Consider the following 22,889-nt stretch of genomic DNA (forward strand, 5'->3'; position numbering starts at 1 on the left):
AAAACAAACCAACATTACATAATGAAAATAGTAACAATTGCAGTGGGATGAAATAAAACCCATCATGAGCTCTTAATGATACTGAAAAAAGAAAAAAAAAAAAAAGATTTGGCTATCTTTAGGGCATGCTAGGCAAACAACTCAGTAGTTTTCGGAAGAAAACTAGTAAATAAGGGGGGGGGGGGGGGAACATCTATCCTGCCTTGCCTCTGAAAACTGTTTCCTTAGGGAAACCAAAAAGGGATGAAGAAACATCTTTCTTTACAGTAGTATGCCTGCCAATAAATAAATGAGGAATGGGAGAATAGGTTAGAACATCACCTAATGAAACAATGGGTCTAGACAATGATGATCCATGGTAGGAAAACCGATGAGGTGAGAGGCTGGTGCCGACCTCTGTCACAGGTGGGCTGGCAATACCAGAGTCCACCGATCCATGTTGCCACAGAAAGAGGCACAGATGTCTGTTGGCGGAAGGGCAAAATTTGTCCAGGAATAATTCCTGGCAAAAATTCCATTCTGAATTTCACCCAGCCCCAAGATCTAACTGCCAAATTGCAAGAAATATAGAGAACAGATGGGTTGTGAGAGGAGGGGAGCACTTGGCATCTCAAATTCGTGATGTCATCTACAAAACTCATAATGTGGAAAACTACCAGGATAAAGGGTTTGGTTTCTTCAATAGATCAACTGCAGGAGTTTTAAACAAAGAGTTAAGGGAAGCTAGATTAGACAAGATTTATATGATGAATCAACCAATGCAACACATAGACATTTTAGGAATCCTAATTCAAATAACTTTTAAAAAGGAAATTGGAGAAACTCTAATACAGAGTGGATATTTGATGATATTAATAAACCATTTCTTAAAAGGATATTACGTTTTTAAAAAGAGAGAGTACACATCTTTTGTAGATATATTGAAATGTTTATATATCAAATGGTGTGTGTGGGATTTGCTTCAAATCAATCAGGGGGTTGTGGGAGAGGAGAGGATGCAGATGAAAAAGAACGGAGCATGAGCTGATGGCTGTTGAAACTGAATAAGGGGTATATGGATGCTCATTATATTAGTTTTACATATATTTGACATTTTCATAATAGAAAGTTCAAAACTGAAAGAAGGAAGGAAGGAAGGGAGGGAAGGAAGGAGGGAGGAAAGAAGGAAGGAAACAAGGAAAAAGGAGAGAGGGAGAGGAAGGGAGAAATAAATGAATCAATCATATGAACCAAACTAAAAGCACAATCAATGTTCCCCACCAACAAGCTTCAGTGACATTAAGAAAGTTCTTTTTGATAGCAACTTCTGTAGAAAAGGGTAAACATAGATTTTTTAAAAAAGAAAACTATAATTTGATATCTGTAGTTCACAGCACAACAAACAGGTTGTAATCTAGAATTTTACCCAAGTCAAAGAAATCTAATAATTTCTACCACCAGACAATGTCAAATCCACTTGTCATTGGAATGTAAAAGAAAAAAAAAAACAAGAAAAAAAAAAAAAAGACAAATGTAGATCTAAGGACACACCTGGAGCCAATACATCCTCGACAAAGGTGAAAATTCTAAGTACAGAATTTTAAACTGAATACAATAATCTAGGATGCTCTTTTATTTAAAAATTAAAATATAGAAGAGTCAAATAAGAGAAATATAATATCAAAACTTAAAAAAAAAAATAGAAGAACCCATCTTTTCTTAGAGTGTGAAATCCTACAAAGGGAGAGGTACTTAATCACAGCTCAGAGGCCGGGCTTTTCATTTTTCAGCAGTCACATCTGACTTTGTTGCTACCTATTGGAAAGTTATGGGAAAATAGTCTGAAGCTCCTTTAGCAATGAGGACTGCCGTGGCCGGGAATGAAGCAGGTGTGCATAAGCCAGCAGGTTTTTGGTCCGAGAAGCAAAATGGTTGGCACAAAGGCAGCAACACACCTAAAAAGCAGGTGTCAGGGCCAGCCCTAGCTAGAGTATAGCAGGTGACCATGGTCATGCCTTGCTTTCCCCTGCAAAAGGCATGTCAGCTTAAATTCATCCAGGCAGTTGAGAAAGACAGAACATTCTGCCAGACCTGAAATACTAGACCCAGAGCCAATATAGGATGATGGTTATGAATGGGCTTTGGGTGGAAGCAACCGGGGAGGGTAGGTTGATCTAGAAATCAGGAATCATTCTGAATGTGACCAGAGACAACTGGTTTGACCTGCAGAATTCTCAGAGTCAGGAGTTTTGTAAGAGAGTGGTGTCAGGAATCCTGTTGGGGAGGCTGGGTTCACCTTTCAAAGGATGATTCTAGGCAAGAATCCTGAATATAGTGATGTGAGTGTTTTTATAGGCTCTGGCCACCTAAGATGAGAACATCCAAGAAACTCCACAGACCATGAAGAACCAAACCCCTGGAAATACAGCACCACAGAGAAGTTAGCCTGCTTTAAGTCCAGCATGCTCTCTTGTCTGTCCCACACATAGAAATGGGTCTGACTGCTTGCATTCCCTCCCTGGCAATCTCTCCCTCCCACTCAGAGAAATGCATACTTCTCTTTCCCTCTTTTACTTTTTTTTCCTCCCCTCTCACCTTTTCTCTGGCTTGCCGGATTTGCTTCTCCAGTTCCTCAGGTATCATTTTACCTCTAAGAGACATAGATTTGAGATGTCTGATTATGTTTAGCACTGAACACACACTTTGGTGCTGCTTTTTTTAAAGTATGAATTTCCCACCTCCACCCACCAGGCTTCCGGATCCTGTCCCCATTACCTTCCATCTGTTTCCACAAAGCAAATATTCTCAGTACCAATCCCAAGAAAGGAGGCTGCCTTCTTCATGGAGTAATGACACTAAATTGAAAGGCATAAGGGGGAAGAAAGAGACATGAATACGCAGCATGGAAAACTATTGCTTATTATCTCAATGGGTGAAAGTTATCTGGCTGAGCACAATCTTTAAAACATTATTGCATAAAAGAAAAAGAAAGTAGTAATTTAACCAAGCGCCTTAGTATAGTGGTTGAGAATACTGATTTGGGGTGGAGTCAGAAAAACCAGGATTTAATAACAAGTTTTCCCTGTTACAGCTATGGAAACTTGAGCAAATAATGTACCCTCTCTAATCCTCAATTTGTTAATCTACAAAGTGGGCATGTTGATGCCTATGCCATCTTTGTCACCAAATGAAATGTGTTAATATATGGCCCTGGCTGATGTGGCTTAGTTGGTTGGAGTATCATTCTATAGACCTAAAGGTCACACGTTTGATTCCTGGTCAGAGCACATGACTGGGTTGCAGGTTTGGCCACCAGTCCGGGTGTGTGCAAGAGGTAGTAATCAATATTTCCCTCTCGCATTGGTCTCTCTCTCTCTCTCTCTCTCTCTCTCTCTCTCTCTCTCTCTCTCTCTCTTCTCTCTCTCTCTCTCTCTCTCTCTCTCTCTCTCTCCTCTCTCTTTCTCTCTCTCTCTCTCTCTCTCTCTCTCTCTCTCCCTCTCTCCTCACTTCCCCTCTCTCTAAAATCAATGAGCATGTCCTCGAGTGATGATTAAAAAAATGGGTTAATGTATGGAAAGGGTTTAGCACAGAGCCTGACATATGGAACAAACTTGGTGGTTGAGGCTATTGTTTTCCATTACATTGAGAAAAGTTTCTCTTGATGCTACTAATAAGACTCAGTGAAACCCTCTAAGGAGTGAATGAGACTCTCTCTCAAAAGTTATAATTACAGATCACAGAAGAATTTCATTATTTTCAAAAGCAAACAATGGGTTATAAATGCTGATTTGACACTTGACCAATCTTGTTTAATACTGAATGTAAGACTGAAGTTAAACATACAGGGATGTGGTTTAAAATCATAATAACAGAAATACTAATAATTTATAGACATGTTACATTATGCAGCTCTGGTATGAATGAGGCTAATGGCTGTGGAATTAGGGGTCATCTATTTCTTATTGGAAAATATAGCATATGCTTTAGATTGTTGGGCCTTTTTCCCCTACTATAAAATAATTGGCATTCAAACATTGGAGATGTCAGTCTTTACACATTAGTGTGGACAGGTGGTCAAATAATTCCTTTTCATGCCAGAAAATGAAGGTGCTAAAGGACACTATTTTACCCAAAAAAAGCCTTAGAAATTTAATTCATAGGTATGAATACATTAAAAGAGTAGTCATGCCTTCACACTTAAGTTGACATATTCCCTCAAGTGTGGTAATTATTTTTCTTCTTTTGTCAAGAGAGATTTATTGGAAGCTCTTTTTTGTTTTTTTAACTCTGTAAAAATAAATGCAGACATAACACCATCAGGAAAAATGAAACCATCCCAAATAATTAATTTCCAAATATCAAATAGAACCCACCCAGAATGCCTGGAGGATGCATTCCTTTCAGGTTGTTGCAAGGACAGATGCATATGGAAGACTAATAATGTACAGGAAAATGTAATTAATTCTCTCCTTGCCGTGTCAGCCCACCATAGCTAAGGTGACAAAGCTAAGGCTAATTATTTCTCACCAGCAACCCAGGCTCAGGCAACCAAACAGCTATTGATTTCATAATAATAAATAGTAGCCTACCCTCACTGACTACTGCCAATAAGAAAAATCATGGTGCTTTGCCCTTAGAAATAGCAAAATATCCCCAACAGAGAGATCTGATAAATAGAACACTGGTAATCAGAATAAGAATAGCATCAGCGGAGCTATCTTTGGGGACCTCAGGGCAAAAGTATAGCCTAATGTCAATCTCCAATGCATAGGAACAGATTCAAAACGGTCTGCGAAACGGAAGTCTGAACATCTGAAAGCATCAGAGGGAGAAAAGAGCCCCAGAAGGGGAAAAAAATAAAAGAAAAAAGGGCAATGCTGCAGACATGCTGAGTCGTTTTGGGGAAAGGAAAACCTAGAAGGCTGGCGTTCAGAAGTAACAGATGCATTTAGAAACAAGCAGCGGCGGCTCCCATCGCTGGCAGAAGATAAGTCAGCCATTCGAAGACCCGATCTCCCCCTAGGTCCATTCATCTACAGAGGACGTAAAAATCTCAGCAGGTACTCTTAAGTTAAAACAGCGAGTGCCTACATGAAAGACAGATTGCACTGAAGTTTTCCTTTCTGGTTCCAGCAAGGATTTTTTTTATTTTTCTGTGATCTTGGATTTCTCAATGAAGCATTGCTTCTCCCTCCCATGGATGGTGTTCTGGATGCTTAGGCTCCTTCTAGTGCTGCCTAGTTTGATGCCCAAATTGGCTCTGGGTGGTGGGGAGAGCAAGGTATGTGAATGTTATATGTTAGGGAATGAAAAAAAGCATATTTCTCCAAGAGCACACAGCTGGTCCAATTCCTAAAGCAGCAGAACCAGAGGCCAGGTGGATTGCTCGGTGCTTGGCATGACACGCTAAAAGCACCTGCTTGCCTGAGAAGAGCACCTGCAATAACTGCCAAACCCAAGCCAGTCTTGCCTAGAGAGCAGGATCAGGAATAGGGTGATTGAATGAGGCATCTTGGGTGCAAGATCTAAGGTGGCACAACCCTGACACAGGTACCCTAGCGTCTCACTTCCCTCGCCCCAGCCTCTAGCCTGCCACAGCGAAGCTAGCACAGTTGATCGCTGGACTGGGAGCAAGAAGAGTTTCTTTTCCCCCCTTGCTATTTAGTGGCAAATGAATACTACTTTATGTTGATTCTCCAAATGATTTGAATTACAAACCTAGGATTTCTGTAAATTCAAGGAATTCACATGTAACTGCTAATCAAGCCACGCATTTATTATTTTTATTACTTTTCCTCTTAAACACCCTTCTCTTTGGTTCCTATTTAGCCTAGAGAGGCTACTTTAGGTATGTTGATGGTATAGGGGTCTCTGCCATGAATTATAGTCAGAACATGAAGTATGCAAAAACACCTTAAGTGGTGAGGGGGTACATATATTTTGTATTTGATAGTCCAAGGCAGAGATGGACTAATTACCTTGGTTAATCTGGGGCAGAATAAAAACTGAAAAAGCAAGACCATCTAACAAGCAATACAGGAAAATAACCATATGGTCATGTGCCAACACCAGAAAGAAAACAAGGGAGGTACAGCAAAAAGATTAACATCAGGGTTTAAGACCATTTAGGAAACACGGCCTTCTTTAATTCTTTATTTTTAATTAAGTAATGAATTGATCTGTTGTAATAAATAAGGAAGGTGGTCATAAAATACGAATTAAAATAAAGCAAATAGTATGACCTGAGTCTCTTTGCAGAACAGGGGAAGGAATGAGCTACAACGTGGAACCTGGGTGGATGAGGTGAAAATATATAGTCAAGACTATGTATTTTGTGTGTTTGAAGTTATGGCATTTTCCTGCAGAATTCATGTTATTATGTCAAAATGTATGTGTGATATCCCTGGCCCCCACTGTGGTGGTATTGGTTTAGATTAGGTCCTGATGCAGAGACTCTCATAAAATTAGAGTCCTTATAAGAAGAGAAAAATAGAGAGGTCTTACTTTGTCCACAAACATGAACAGAGGAAAGACCAAGCGAGCACACAGTGGTCTGCAAGCCGGGGAGCAGGCTCTCACCAGAAATTGGATCAGCAACCTGTTCTTGGACTTCCCAGCCTCAAAAACTGTGAGAAATAAATGTCTGTTGTTTAAGCCACTTCGTCCACAATATTTTGTTATACCAGCCCAAGCAGACTAAAACACATATCTAGTTCTTGGATTTATGGCTTCACCTTCTGCTGGCATGTTAGCCATTGCACACATTTTTACCTCTTTTTGCATCTATATCTCCACCAGAGACTAAACAAACAAACAAAATACTTAGTTCTGGTTTCACCACTGCATGAGGTTTCAATTTCTTTTCACTCCCAATTTCCAGGCCTTCGTGGAATTTCTTCCCCCTTTCCAGGGCAATTACTTTAGCAAGTTTTAAATCAAACGAAGAACAAAAAAGGCAAAGGTGAAGCACTGAGCTGACAGCAGGGACCCTATTTAACCAGCTTTCCTAGGCATATGGAAATAGGAATTCAAGCGCAAGGAGGACTGTGCATTTCTAATTTGCTAGGGTTTCTCAAACTGAAATACCAAAGGTGGGACTCCAAGAAAGGAAAACTGTACTCCAAATAATGCCAAATAACCAAGTATTTTTTTCCCAGATGTCCATATTCCCAGATATTCTTCCCTTCCTTTAGAAATGATGTCTCATGAAGAAGGGCCTTGGGATGGTTGAGTAAAGAACCTCAGTCTAGCCCTGGCTGCTGTGGCTCAGTGGATAGAGCGTCGGCCTGTGAGCCAAGTGTCGCTGGTTTGATTCCCAGTCAGGGCACATGATTAGGTTGCACGTCAGATCCCCAGTTGGGGGTGCGAGTGAGAGGCAACCACACAGTGATGTTTCTCTCCCTCTCTTTCTCCTTTCCCCTCTCTCTAAAAAATAAATAAACAAAAAAATCAACAAACAAATAAATAAATTATTAAAAAAAAAAAAAAAAGAACCTCAGTCTAGGTGATCCTCCCAGGTGCCTCCCAACACTCAGTGACCATATTGCACTTAGTGCCAAACTAACCAGAGCAAAGGTTGAATAGGAAAGGAGGACGGTGTGGGAGTGGCCAGGTGTGCTTCCACATAAGATGGAACGTAAATTGGGCCATCTATCCTGCCCACATCATTATAGCTGGATCATTCTTCTCCTGCTAATAATAATAGCTAATATCTTTGTTGTCTTGTATGTGCTAGATGCTACTTTACATGCATTAACTCATTCAATGTTTGCAACAAGCTACCAGTCGGTCACCACTAAGCTCATGTGGTTGCTGGGTTGCTTTAATGGCCTGAATTTTTCACTGCTCCCTGTGTCCATACCTTTTGCCAGATGGCTTTGCAGCAAATCTCCTTAAGAGATAGAGCATTTTGTCACTTCTTGGATTTGGGTTCCTAAACGTGACTCAGTTTGCTAAGAAAATGAGAGAGAAATGACAAGGTGCCAGTTCTGAGCCCAGAACTCAAGAGTCCCCATACGCTTCCACGCTGTTTTTTTCCCAGTACCATTGCCATGAGAATGTACCTGAACTAATCTGCTGGAGCGTGAGAGATACTGGAGCAAAAAGGACTCACTGGGGTCATCCCAGCCAAGGCACTACTAGATCAGCTATTGGCCAGGCAACCCCCAGACAGGTAAGGAAGCCCAGCAAGAGTAGCTGTACTGCCCAGTTATCCCCAAATTTATAAGCAATGATATATATGGTCCTCTGCCACTGGGTTTTGGGATAATTTGTTGCACATAAGAGTTAACTGCTATGCTTATTGTTGCAAATTAGGAAACTAAGGCACAGAGGAGTTAATCAACTTACCTAAGGTCATTCAGATAGTAAGTAGTAAAGACAGGAAATAAATCCAGGCAGCTTAGTTCAAAGCCAATGCACCTGCCAGACCCTCCCTACTTAAGTGGAGAGTAAAATTAGATAGGGGACTGTGGCAACATCCAGTTGTGTGTGTGTGTGTGTGTGTGTGTGTGTGAGAGAGAGAGAGAGAGAGAGAGAGAGAGAGAGAGAGAGAGAGAGAGAGAGAGAGAGAGAGAAAGAGAGGAAGAGAGGGGGAAAGAGAGAGGTTTATTATTACTAAATAAATCCCTTTCTTCTTGAAGAGTCCTTGTGTTAGTCATTCAAAGCAATCAATTTTATAAGGAAACGTGAGTAGATGACAGAGCTGAGATCAGTATCGATCATCTAAGTTCTAATAAATGAGATATTCAAAGAAGAGGTTCACCAAAAGAGATAGTACTTTCAAATGACATGTTCTCTTTTCCTAAAGAAAATATTATAGACTATAAATCTTAAATAAAGGTGATATACAAAATTGGGTGGCTAATATCAAACCCATCAGACTTTCTTTTGGAATGACAAACGATGTTATACTTAGGCATATTAGTCATGCACAGAGAGGAGAAAAGCACATCAGGAATCCACAGACAAACAAGCCCTCTTCCATAATGCATGCTCAGAAAACTTATATCTGATATCAAAAATAATTTTTTACCTCGGCAGATGTGAAAAGGATTAATCTTGGCAAGCCAGACAGCCCCTTTTCCTTAATATCTGGACAATATTTGTATCGAGCTAAATTCATGGCATACATATTGGACACTGAGCCACCTGTGAAGACAAAATTGAAATGGCATATTTATGGCACAAAGCTATTGCTCTCCAAGTGCTGACTACAGAGGAGCTGTAGGAACTCTGTTCTAATGACAAATCACTGGGAAAGTCATCCAAACACCACAGCACCTACCCCATTACTCTTACACACTTCCTAGTTTTTAATTCCTGCAGTTTCCAACCGCAGCAAAGCAAGAAGTTTTGGTCTGTTCTTTTACTCCAGAATTTTTCCTAACTATAAGTTTCGATCTATGTATGGGCTCTGTACCAAAGTCTCCATAGTTAATAGTATTCTTTTCATCTGTCATTTGATCAATAAAATGACAGCCCATGCTCATCTCTGATTCAAAAGAAAAAAATGATTGTAGGATAAATAAAATGTGATTTAAGAACATTCACAGGCGAAATTGATTTAAAATTCTAAAATCCTTATTATAGCTCTTCCAAATTTCCAACAGCAGGTAAATTCGTTTGCACTGGGTATAAATCCTAAATTGTAGATAACTCCTTTTGTTACAGAAACAGGGGTGTTCCAAAAAAACCCAGATTTGGGGCTGGGGGATGGGGAGAAGGAAGCAGCTTTTAGAATGCCTCCACATGCCTGAGGCTGGTAGCTGGTGTCTTTTTTATGCAAAATGGCTTTAATGCATCCAAAGCCTCAGGTAGAGGGGAGGGGACTTGGACCAGGGGATGATATGGAGAGAGCACACAGAGCCTGCGTGAGGTTCTGTGAGTGGTCGGAACTGGTTACCGCACCCACTGCATCAGAGGACGTAGTCAGGGGTTTAAAAATAAGCGGCAGACATTTTAGCCAGGCTGACCATGCAGATTTGACTAAGGCTGAGGCTGACTATGTGAATTTAACTGGGACTGACGATGCAGTTTTAAAGAAGGGACATACCTTGCTGCTTTGAAAAGGAATAGACTGACCATGTGGATTACAAAAGGACTAACTATACAGTTTACAAGGAGGCTGAGAATTTACGAGGTTCTGGATTAAAAGCTGGTGGACCCGATAACACAGACGAGGTCTCCCCAATCAGAACTGAATGATTGGCTGCTACTGGTAAAGCTGAACTGTGTTTGGAAAGTAGGGAAACGGTGTTTCTGACCTTCCTAAGACTGGCCAGGTTTGGTAGGGGGGAGGCAAGGATATGTGTTTATGGGTGTTTTAAAGAATATAAGACTTAACAACAGAAATCCGCAAATAACTAAATCTATATAACTGTTAAATAAACAATTCTTTTTCTTTTCACTAAACTCTGGTACTGAGAGTTATAATTTTGGCGGCGGGCAATCGGGCCCCTAACTAAAGAGTTCGTGGGTTTGTTTTCAATTGGAGCAGCCCAGGGGTTCTGTAACAATTTGTTTAGCATTTACGTCATTTATTTAGCCTTCGTGCAAAGTATTATCACTATGGAGAAAGGCACAAGCTAAATTCTTCCAAAGTAGCACTATTAAATTCCATATTTTTATAATATGTAAATCTGCAAGGAGTTGCTCTTCATATAACACATTAATACATTTTTAGATGCTTGTAATGGAAGGGAGATGGTGATAACTAATTGTACTTACCTGGGTTAAATATTCCATCCCCTTCTTTCCAGCCAATAAATTCAATCATTTTCTTCAGAACCGCTTCTTCCACTAACAGAAACACTGGGGACACCTCATATGTATAACTGGATAGATATAAAAAATACTTCACTTCTATGACTAGAGTCAAACCATCCCTTTGGTGTCCCAAGAAATGCACAGAGTTTTATTAAACCAAGTGGCTGCTGAAGTGTAGGTAGTCTTTGGAAATTTACCCATTGGAAATAGAGAAATAAACAATCAGGGCTAGTGTTAGTTGTGGCTATTTAAATATCAGTGTCCTTAGGGACACTGCAAGCTAATGCAGCAGTCTTAATTTACAGAAAAGCTTCAGTTCCATTGGGAGAGATGAAGGCAGGGCATCTGGATTCTTTGCATTAGTCATGAGCAGCAACTGTTTTACTCTTTGGATCATGCTTTGGATGCTGGCTAACAAAAAAGCCATTGCCATGGTAACTAGATCTTATTAGGTTACTTCTGTGAATACCCTAACAATCAGCTCTAGATATTCTACTTGGAAATGACCCATCCTGGATTAGAGCTTCCTCTTCCACACTCCTGTGTCTGTACAAATGGGAAGTACTCTGTGGGACATTTCTTATTATGAGATGATATCACTGCAAAGCACTACCTAGATCCCCTGTCAATGAAAGATTTGTTGCGTCAGGCTAGAAGGTTGTAGTCAGACAACACTGCTAACTTAACCTCTGTAGGAACTTCCTCAGCTATAGGGAGCCTCCTTCCCTAAGGTCAAACCCTTTCCTGTGATGGTCTACAGCTAATGACTCATCCAGCTGGAGGTATAAAGGCTTGGCCATCTGGGACCAACTCTATATATATTGGCCATTGAAGCTCTATGGGTCCCGCCTCAATTGTCATTGAGCCTGCACGACACCTTGACTCCTATCCCGGCCACTTCTGTTTCCTCCCCTTTCTGTCGCCCACATTGATCCCAAGGATATTTCTTAACCAACATCTTGCTCACTAAATTCCATCAAGAGCTGCCCAGGGACCCTGACTATGCCCAGTTTTGTAATGTCTGAGTGTCTTTTTTCTCCAAATAACTCAAGGGTGACTAAGTATCTAGAACCTCCTTCTCTAACTATTAAGTGATGGCATTAAATTGTATATGTATCTTAACATCTGGAAAGAGAAACTTAGGGAAGGAAAATAACAAAAGAACCACTGTGTATTACCTCCCTATATGCCATTTTACAAGCAATCTAGATTCTATTTTTCAACCATGCTAGGAAACCAGTCTATACGTATCAAAAAAAAAATTTTTTTAAGTATATATTTTTATGTGTACCTACACATGTAAGTGAAATAATCATTCACTTTTTTGTAAGAAAAAGAAATCAATATTAAACCTATCTTTGAAAATGAGCTCCGCTGTAAACCTGGGACTAAGCCTGGCGGTGGAGGAGAGGTCAACACAGAATGATATGGCTTGGTCCCATTTTGAGTGGATTATTCAGCTAAACAGCAACCAGTACTTCCAAAACCTCTGAAGATTTCATTTAAAAGAACTTGGAGGAGACATTAGAAAACCCAGGATGTACAAGGAAAGGCTCACAGGATTGTATAATTTTACTGTCTCTTCTGACTTAACTAGCACCTGAACTTCTAGCCATTGTAAACTATTGTCTCTCATTACTCCACCAACAAAAGAAATTCACCGGTGGCATCCACATTGTTAACCCAGGGGACACCACTTTTATTTTCCCCTCATATTTTATTGTTCTTGTTCTTCTATGACAGTTGTTCCAATTTTACCCCCATTGCTCTCCACCGCCCCACCTCCCCCCACTCCGACAGTCTTAGTCTTTGTCTTAGTTAAATACTCAGCAACATGTGACTGTAGATACGCTCTCTTCCAGGGCTTCCAAGCTTTCCCGCTTGACCTTCTCCTTTTCTCCCAATTGCGGGCTGATCTTCCTCCTTCCTCCTTACAACTGAACAGCAGATATCCTCAAGGCCCAGTCCTAAGTCCTCTTCTCTCCTCATTATATACTCTGTCCCGCAGGCTTTACTTCTCCACCTCCTGCTTAGTGTTTATTTTTAAAGTGTCTCCATCCTTGTCATTAAAATTACTTGTTAAACACACCCACAGAAAATCAGATTTAATGGATCTGGTTTGGGACCCAGGCTTCATTTTTTTTTTTTAAGTTCCCAGGTTGAATCTAATGAGCAGCGTGGGTTGAGAATCACTGACTTAAGGAACCTCATCTTTACCTGCTGTTTCAATTACCACCGTTCACCAATAACTCCTAAATTTATACTTTCCATATAGATATCATAACTTCAGTCCCATATAGCTCTCATCTTGGTGGTATATACTCTTAGGTATCTCAAAATCATTGCAAACTCTAATGTTCACAATTGAAAATTGATTTATTGCTCTTGCATTTTTCACCACATACTTGAAAACTGGTCCCTTCTTCCAGTGCTTCTTATCTTAGTGAAAGACATGACCATCAACCAAGCTATGAAAGCCAGAAAGTCAGGCATCAGCTCATTAACCCCCTCATTTTCTCATTTCCAAAAAACAATATATTATTCAGTCCTTTCTGTTTTATCTTCTAAACACAATGTGTTTTTTTTTTCTCTGTTCCTACCACTATTTATCTAATTTTAAGCTACTATCATCTCTCATCTGACTAAGGTAATGCCCTCCATTTGGTCCCCTTGAATCCTCTCTCTATATTTCCAGTGATATTTTCCATGAGCAAACTGCACCTAATAATTTAGAAACCTTCAATGGCTTTCCATGGTACTTAGAATAACTCACAAACATGGCCCCCTGGGTCTTACAGGTCCAGCTCCTATCTATCTCTCCAATCTTATCTTTCATTACACACTCTGCAGTTCTCTGAGCTATACCCATACTGACCTTTTAGTTCATAGCATGTGTTATGCTGTCTCCTGCCCCAGGGCCTTTGCATATGCTGTTCCTTCTGTTTAGAACTAATCTTTCCTATTTCCACCTTGTTACCTTTTACTCACCCTTCAGCTCTTAGTTATAATTTTCTCTGAGAAAACTTCCTAGAGCTCCCTACCAGGAAAAACTGTCCTACTTATATCTGTAGCATCATGTACCTCTCCTTCACATGAGAATTGCAATTTTATATTAACTTGTGTTCACATTTTGATTAATTTGCATAGAGAATTTCTATTTCCCTAGACATTTTGCTTCATGAAGACAAAGTCAAGGTTTGTTTTTACTCAAAGTATCTATAATTCTAGTACTTAGCACAGACATGGCTTTCTATGCAAGAATAAATTAAATGTTGCTTATTCAATTTCTCACCTGTTAAGTGGAGATAATGCCTGACTTATCCTCTCATTGTACCACTATCAAATCAAGCAGTTCTTTGACTATTACTATCATAAGACTATTTCACTATTTATGATGACACTGTACAAAAGAACCCATTAAGTAGAAATTCATGAAATAAAATTTCATCTACTTAAAAAATTCTCTAATCCATGTTTGGCGTAAAGTTTTGGTATAACAATACTTACACACTTGGATTTAATGCTTCTGTCATAAATCGGGCCACCAAGGAGTAATAATCAAGTCCAGCATACAACTGGTTGAAAAATCTTGGGTGGTCTGTAAATGTAAACAGAGTATTCATCTTCACAGCAATGACAAGGAAAAACTATCAATACTGTATAGCAATAACATAAATAAATCTTTTAGATAATAAAAGCAGCTGGACACATAAGAGTACATAATGCATAATTTCACTGATATGACATTCAGTATCAGGCAGAGCTGATCTGTGGAGGTAGAACATAGAATTCTGGGTACTTTTGGGAAGCAGTTACTGATTAGTAAGGGTCTTGAGGAGCCCCTCGAATGTTGAGAATGGTCTTTATCTCTATCTGGGTGGTAGTGACTTATATGCACATGTATACAAATTCATCAGTCTGAGAATTTATGACTTGTCCATTGTACTGAATGCAAATTAAACCTCAATTTAAAAAAAAATTCAAAACCTAATCAGGTACAAAGCAATTAAGTGTTATAGACCTAGCTCCTAGCCCTTTCTACTGAACAATAATATGTTTCTGAGAAAAACCTGAGCAATCTTATAAGCATTGGTTTGCCTGCTCCTTTCTTTCTATAACCCTGACCCTCACCAAAACTCTCAAGAGGTGGATTATTTGAACACTGCCTGTACACGTACCAAATATCAAAGCCTGCTACCTTAACACACTGAAGATGTTGATATTAATGTCTCTAAATTTGCATGCATTTCACTCAACAACAAGGTTTACAGTACTTCAGGCTACTGGCAGTAAGTGGCCTTTTTTATTTTTCAGATTGGACCATTTTCCTACTGCAACTGGCAATGTGTAGATGGAGTAAGACGTGACTCATTATGCAGCTTACATAAACTTTCTAATTCAACTTTTTTCAAAGCCAAGTTGCCTTTAAGACTCAAATAACTTCAGTTCCAACTTTCTATTTTTTTCCCCTCCTATAAAAGGTTTCATAAAGGTTTCTGGTTTTACGCAGTGTGAATATTCACACCAAACACCAGGCTAACTGGCTTGACATTCTCAATCACAGGAAGCCCAACATGACCAAGAACAAAGATGCAGGATGTCGGTTTCCAACTTTGAGTATTTGGGAACCATTTCAGTTAGTGACCCCTCATGACAACTTCCAGTTTTGGGTTTTAGCTTATTTTCCTCTTTCAACTAGGGGTTCATGAAAAACAAAACATCAAAAGAAAATGTCTTTTTTTTTAAATAAAACATGGAAGACTTCTCCTAATCTGCCAAAGGAAACCAGACATCGCTACGAGTAATTTTAATAAGATTTTTTTTTCTTAGTTCTGTGTTAATTTATGATTGATTTCCATGGTAACGTTGTGGAAAATATCCAATAAACTGAAAAATCTACTGCATAAATGTCATTCTATACTTCTGACATGCACTATAATAATAAGATATGTATCTCTGCTTTTGAAATGCTAAGTGGATTTTTGATACATACACCAGACTTTCCCAAAGGGATATAAACCAATTATTTTTAGCCAGGATTTTATTATGTTCCTTCCACTAAATTTAGTTCAGTGTCAGAATTCACACAGCATAATGCCTGTATGGTATTAAGCACTAGATTACCTTTACATCACAGTGAGAAATACGTATTTTGGAAAGTTATTCTCCTCCTTTTAGAACCTATTCCCTGGGTATATATTAACAGTTAGTTGTAATAGTATTCATCACAAAACTGATATCACATTACTGCTTTGACAAGGATCACGGTTGTTAAGCATTATTGTGACACTATCATGACATAAACTTACTATGTTCAGTATTCATTTTATACTTTTGTGAAGGTTTTTATCTTTTGGTCCTACTAGAGTTGATAAAGTAATTTGTTAATTACCAACTGCCCAAAGTTAACAAGTGTCTTCCAAATAAAATCGATTACTATTTATATTAAAGTCAGACTCTTAAATATTTTTTGCAAATTCTGGGCCATCAAGATTTAAAATCCCTTAAAAATTAGATAACCAAAATATCATTTGCCAGTTTGGACCAACATAAGAAACAATAAGTAGTAGTAATAATGTACAGCCTTGGTTATAAATGGAGGACCAGGATTTCCAAGGAGCAAATAATATTCATATATAACCGCTAACACCAACAGTTTTTCTATCATTTTAGCTTTGGCTTCTACAACAAATCTGTAATAGGATTAAAGGAACCATTTAAAAAATATCAGAACCACTATGTTCTGATCCAGGTTTCTCATCCCCTAAACACTATCCTAACTCAGCTTTACCACAAGGTAGATACAGACATGTAAGAACATCTTAGAGGTGTAGATCAAGGACATAATAAATTCTTACTGGTTTTGACACTGTAGTGTATGACATCCCGGCAGAGTTCCAACAGCCTGTGGTGTGGCTCGCCCGTGTCTCTCATCTCCAAATCAAGAAGTTGTCTCAGTTTTTCAGGAGGGTGCCATTCACAAACCTGGAGGGTTAGCAACGGAACAATTACTTGAGCACCCATGAGAGCCAAGTATTGAACAAATGCTAGAAGTTTCCAGACAAGTGAGAGAGAGACAGATTCAAGTGTGCAACCACAGTTGAGCATGAAAAGAGCTATAACAGTAATGCAGACGCCATTGAAACAAATGAGGGGCCCCATCTGAGATCTGGAAGGCCAAAGATTGGCTGGAGGTATTGAAATCTAGTTTGTTACATAAAATAAGAGTAGATGAACCAAGCAAAGATTAGGGGACGGCGTAATGCAAGGGACATTCAAGGTGGAAGGAGCAGAAATAACGAAGGCTGAAATACTATAGAGGAGCTCGTGACACAAGGGAAGAAGGAAGGAAGTCTGATGTGGCTAGAAGATGCAGTATGAGGAAGAAAGAGGCAAGAATTAAGGCTGGAATAGCATCCTTGCCCAATAGTCTACTACCAACCTAGGATGCTCATTCCTCTGCCCAAATATTTCCAATGGACCCCTTATTCTTCAAAATAAAGCCAACGTCTGTACAATGACCTAAAAGGCTCCTGTACAATCTGCTTCTCTGGCAGTGTTTCCTTTCTATTCTCATCTAGCACTACTTTCCTCCTGGCTGACTCTGCCCTGCCACCCTGGCCTCCCTGCTGTTCTTAAATGCACCAGGCACGCTCCCACCTTAGGGTCTTTGCACCGGCAGTGCCCTCTGCCTGGAATGCTCCTCCTTACAGCTGACTTCCTCACCGCTTTCACAGCTCTGTTCAAATGTCTCCTCTGTGACAGCAATCCTGATTCCCTTGTTAAAAACCACAAGCTGCACATTACCCCATCTCTAATCTCCCCTAACTTTTCTACTCTTCATTCTCCATGAGCACTTACCACCTTCTCATAGTTATTATGTCCTATATAATCTCCATGAGAGCAGAGGCATTGGTCTGTTCACTGATCCTGAATAAATAACACCGAGGCTGCCACATAAGGGGGTGTTTAGTAAAGCTGTGATGAATGAATAAACAAGTGAATAAATAAACACATAAAGAACTAAATAAAATTCCTATCATGACAGGCTTTATGTGGCATGTTACAGAGTTTGAACTTGGCACTAGGGAAGCCATTGGGATGTTTTGAACAGGGAAATGATGTGATCATATTTGTGTTTTGGACAATAGCTTTCATTGCTATCTGGAGATTCCATGTAAAATTAGAAATAAAGGTTATCGTAATAAATCAGGCAATAGATGGTGATGGGCTGGATGAGAGTAGATACAATAAGAATGAAGTATTTCTAGAGATATTTAAAATGCAGAATCAACAGAATTTAGAAGTCAATCTTAAAAATTAAGGTGAGGGAAAGAAATGACCAAGGATAATCCTGAGGTGTCTGCTTGCATGCATGGGTTGATGATGCTGACAGGGGAAAGCATCTGGCTCTGAATGACTCGGAGATGATGAGTTTTGAGGACATTTAGTCTAAGGATTCTCAGGACCTCCAAAAGTGGTTGGACTGATGCTCCTGTGAATGATGAGGAAGAGAGGCTCAGACATACACTGTGATAATTTAACATGATTGGCACAGCTCAGGGAGAACCTACAGCAAAGAGGAAAAGGTGCAGGATTTCACCTGAGCCATACCAACACCTAAGAAATGGGCAAAGGGAGGGGAGCTCACGTGTGAGGTGGAGGGCACACTGAAGAGGGAGGGAGAATCCCAGAAGAGGTTCATGCTATTAAAACAAAGAAGAAGAAAAAACGTTCGAAGGAGAAGATGGTCATCACAGTCAAATCCTAGTGAGAAGCCAAACTAGATAAAGACTGAGAAGCACTGAGTTATCAACAAGGAGGTGTTCTTGGCAAGAGCAGTTTGACTCAGAGGTAGGAGTGGAGGCCAGATTGCTGTGAAGTGAGGGTGTAGGAGGTGAGGAAATGGGGGGAGGCAGAGAGGGATGGAGGGAGACAATTCTTACAAAGTTTGGCTGTGGGAGGCAGGAGAGAGACAGGGGAGTAGTCGGGAAGTGAGAAAAGGAAGCAGCGCGAGGTTGGGGAAATAGGAGGATATACCAAGTTGTCCAAGAGGTATGGAATTAAACTCTGATGTTAGGACTGCAAGAGGCAGAGGCAAATCAAAAGTAACTGAAACAATGGAAAGGAATCCCTACTGATACACATAACAACGTAAGTGAATCTCAGATACATTTTGCTGAGGGAAACTAGCAAAAATCAGAGGGCTACTTGTGATATGATTCCATCTGTCTGACCTTCTGAAAAAGACAAAAACTACAGGGACAGAAAACAGATCAATGGCTGCCAAGGTCTAGAGTGGAGGGGAGGGTTTGACTGCAGAGGGGCACAGGAGAATTTGGGGGATGGTAATAGAACTGTTCTATTGTATATCGGGATTGTGGTGATGGTTACAGGACATCCCAAAACTCATAAGCAGTACACCAAAAAGAGTCAATTTTACTGAATGTAAATTATAGTTCTTTTTTTTTTTTTTTAAGGCAGCTGAGAAAGCTTTTCTACCACAGAGGATACTAGACGTAATCATCTCATAAAGTGTGGTGATGTATAAATAGGTCACCGTATTTTTTTATTTTTAAGTTAAATTTATAAGGGTGACACTGGTTAATAAAATTATATAGATTTCAAGTGTACAAGTCTATGATACACTGCACTGTGCGTAGCACCCAAAGTCAAATCTTTCGTCACCATGTATTTGACCCTTTACCCTTTACTAATGCCTGCCCCTGTCATGTTTTAATGGCACCTTGTTGGATGTCTGACAAAGTAACCTAAGTTGTGGCATAAAAACTTCACCCCCTTTCCTTTCCCCCTTCCTCAACCCCAACACAAATTCCCATCCACATTCACATGGATAGTCTACACAGCTACTATGTTGTGATTGACCTGTGGTTCCTTAATTAATAACTTAGGATCATAAGTCTCTCCTTCTTATTTTATCTCCCATTGGTTCTTTATATAAACACTTCTTTCTAGGCAAAAAGGTCCCCTTACCATGTTAAATGCATCTTGTTCTTTTGCAGCCCTCTTTCCATAGTTACCTCCCTGCTTTCTTCGACACAGAGGCTGACTTCTCTCTGCCCATCAAAATCTCATTTAACCTTGGCATTCTACATCAAAGTTCAAACTGCCCACTCCTCTATGAAATCCCCAAAGTCAGCCCCAGACACAGAACGTTTATCACACTCTTACTGGGACCCCTGTTCTCTTTTCAAATGAAAACTTATTCTTTCAATTAGATTATAAGTTCACTTCAAAGCTTTTATATATATCTATTCTCCAGGACCAAATATAATGCCATAGCTAACACTCAGTTAATATTTAATGACTGAATAAAGGCCAATTTTAAAAAATCTTACCAGACGAGCAGTGTGCTCCAAAGTAAAGCAGATGCAAAATATTTCACAAATACAGATAAGACCAGAAAATAGGCAATTATAAATATATAATCAGAAAATATCTGTGACTTTGCCTTGAGCATAACTATTCAAAGTTCACTGGTCATTTCCATCTGTTTTTGTATTAGTTTTCCCAAATACATGGGATCAAAAATTCAGAATAAATTCCACTTCACATTTAAAATGTTTTTTTTTTTTTAATGACATTTATTTCTGACTCAGAATTGAAATAAAAATCCTCTCCTATTTGTTGATCCATTTGTTGGCAATCCAATTCCAATATAAAAGGTGATCCATGTGAGAAAGGGTAAGTTAGGGGTTTTAAGAGACAGAGAGTAGTTAAAGGCACAGACTCTGAGGTCAGGCTCCCTGGATTTTAAGGCCTGCTCTATGCTTACTAGCTGTGATCTTGGGCAACATACTGTGTGTCTCACTTTTTTCCTAATCTCTAAACTGGAGTTAATAGAATAGTAGAGTCATAACCTCAGTACTCATCAGGTTCAGAACTCATCAAAACCTGTACTCATCACATTTTGACAAGAAAAATATATTTCTTTGGCACTTGCTAGAACTTGTATGAGTCACAATGTCATCCTGCAAGAGAAAATGCTTCATTGTTCGGTACTTGTCAGTTTGGGCACTCGTCATGAGTTCTGGAGTGAGTTAATGACAAGTACCAACAAGGTACCTAGGGGTGTTGAAGGATTAAATACACAAATGCATATGGCGTAGTCCTTAGAACAGCATCTGGTGCATTGTAAGTACTTTTCAGAGTAGATGTTATTAGTAGTAGCTCCCATATCATTTTGAATCTGACTTTGAGCCTGAATTTGAAGCTAAAACCAACCGTTGCTACCAGTCAAAAGTCAGACTTAACAGCCCAAGATCTCTAACCTAAGCTCAGACAAGCTCCTGATAGAGACTCTCAAAGGATTTAAAATTTTTTCACAACTTTTCTAACTTCTACTTGGTTTTTATTAGCTACATAAAGAATGTACACCAAGAAAATGGAGAGCAAAATGTGTTTTAGAGAGTGTATAAATCAGACCATCAGGTTATTTATAGTCTATATTATTATCTGAGGCAGAAAGCTTCATCTCTGTGCTTCATGGCTTATATGCATAAGCTCTGGAGTCTTGGCCACTCTCCTGCCAGATAATGGCTGTTAAGAGTTAACAGTTAACTCTTTCAGGAAAGCAGATAGGGGACTTAGAGCGGGGGGCGGGGGCTCAAGTGCAAACATTAGTATCTGGGCAGCCCCTTGAAACAAAGGTACAGAGGAAATTAAAGTGTGTGCTTCCCATTTCCCTTACATCTACCCATCCAGATTTGGGGAGGGGGGAGACAAAAAACAAAACTGTCTTTCCCATTCCTGGGGTCTCTTACAGGCTTTTCTCTTTTACCTTCTCATTGACATCTGTAGCCTTCAAAACCACCTCTTCCATTATTAGCTTCCAGGCCTCTTCAACAAATTTTTCTTTTGCTTTTGTATCAGTTGTGGGACCATTCAGTATGACCCGATCCATGAGAACAGTGCTCTTCATAGTTGGAACCATCGCTTGTTGAGCAATATCTCCTGGAAGCACACAAACAAATTGTGTTTGAGAGGTAATCTAATTAGACCACAACGAAACACAGGATAAAAAAGCAACCACAAATCAATGCTTCAAATGGCAGGCTTTATTTTAATATTGGGGTGTCCAAAAAGTCTGTTTGGTTTTTTCCATAGGATGGCTCTAGTAGTGCTTAGTTGACTTTAACTTCACTCGAAATAATTTTGTTAAGACTGTATTGTGATAGCTGTCGTATCAGCATGCATTTCTTTAAAAAGACATCAAAATTGGTGAATTTTTGTGTAGCCGTTTTAATATTGAAGATAGAAGAAAATACACATTTTGGCATATTATGCTTTATTATTTCAAGAAATGTAAAAATGCAACTGAAACCAAAAAATAATTTGTGCAGTGTATAGAGAAGGTGCTGTGACTGATCAAATGAGTCAAAGGTGGTTTGCAAAGTTTCATGCTGCAGATTTCTAGCTGGATGAAGCTCCATGGTCTGGTCGAGTAGACCAGTTGAAGTTGATAGCAATCAAATTGAGACATTAATTGAGAATAACCAATGTTATACCATGCAGGAGACAGATGATGTACTCAAAATATCCAAATTAATAAAGTTATCAGTGTAAATGATAAATGTGTCTTCTACTTAAAAGAAAACCCTTACAAACTTTTTGGACAACCCAATACATTTGCAGCATTGAAGGTGACAGTTTCTTATATAGTTCCTAATATTAAAATTAGGAAAAGAAACTTCTAAGTTCCATTCCTGAAACACCTTGTTTAGCATCAGGGAATGTTGCGGGAGCTCAAAAAGTTTAAATTCCACCTATTTTACTGACTCTTGCAAACACTTTCCAATCATATGTACAAAAGATCTTTATTTCATGAACACACCCTCTCTTGTAATTTTTAAAGGGTTGCCATATATTTTCTTTTAACAAGTTATCCCTAAAGAAGAAAAACCAATATTGAAATGTCAGTGTTCTCCACTTTAGATTTTAAGCTCATGTTTAAATGGCCCTCTCTATTACAGACAGTGCTTTGTCCCTGAGAACCCCTCCTTAAATCTCCTCGGCCATTTCCTACTGAAAGGGGATAAAAGAAAATGTGTGGCATGATTGTGTAAACCTGCATTCAATGCCTTTAAACTTTTCAAACTTGCAGTTTAGTCACAGACAGAAGG

The 22,889-nt window shown here is 39.3% G+C and overlaps 1 protein-coding gene across 1 annotated transcript in view; it reads right to left on the minus strand.

The window, feature by feature from the left end:
• Nucleotides 1-22,889, minus strand: part of GADL1 (GAD like acidic amino acid decarboxylase 1) — a 145,920-nt gene that overhangs the window by 114,201 nt on the left and 8,830 nt on the right. Inside the window, exons 2-8 of the mRNA XM_090284950.1 lie at nucleotides 21,548-21,757; nucleotides 16,605-16,731; nucleotides 14,254-14,344; nucleotides 10,708-10,814; nucleotides 9,014-9,129; nucleotides 2,755-2,834; nucleotides 2,575-2,629 (exon numbers count right to left, since the gene is read on the minus strand). Coding sequence (XP_090141076.1) covers nucleotides 2,575-2,629; nucleotides 2,755-2,834; nucleotides 9,014-9,129; nucleotides 10,708-10,814; nucleotides 14,254-14,344; nucleotides 16,605-16,731; nucleotides 21,548-21,757 — 786 coding nt within the window. The remainder of the gene's footprint in view (nucleotides 1-2,574; nucleotides 2,630-2,754; nucleotides 2,835-9,013; nucleotides 9,130-10,707; nucleotides 10,815-14,253; nucleotides 14,345-16,604; nucleotides 16,732-21,547; nucleotides 21,758-22,889) is intronic.

This window comes from Furipterus horrens, unplaced genomic scaffold (assembly GCF_987537825.1).
Source record: "Furipterus horrens unplaced genomic scaffold, mFurHor1.1.pri manual_scaffold_7, whole genome shotgun sequence".
Taxonomy (NCBI): Eukaryota; Metazoa; Chordata; class Mammalia; order Chiroptera; family Furipteridae; genus Furipterus; species Furipterus horrens.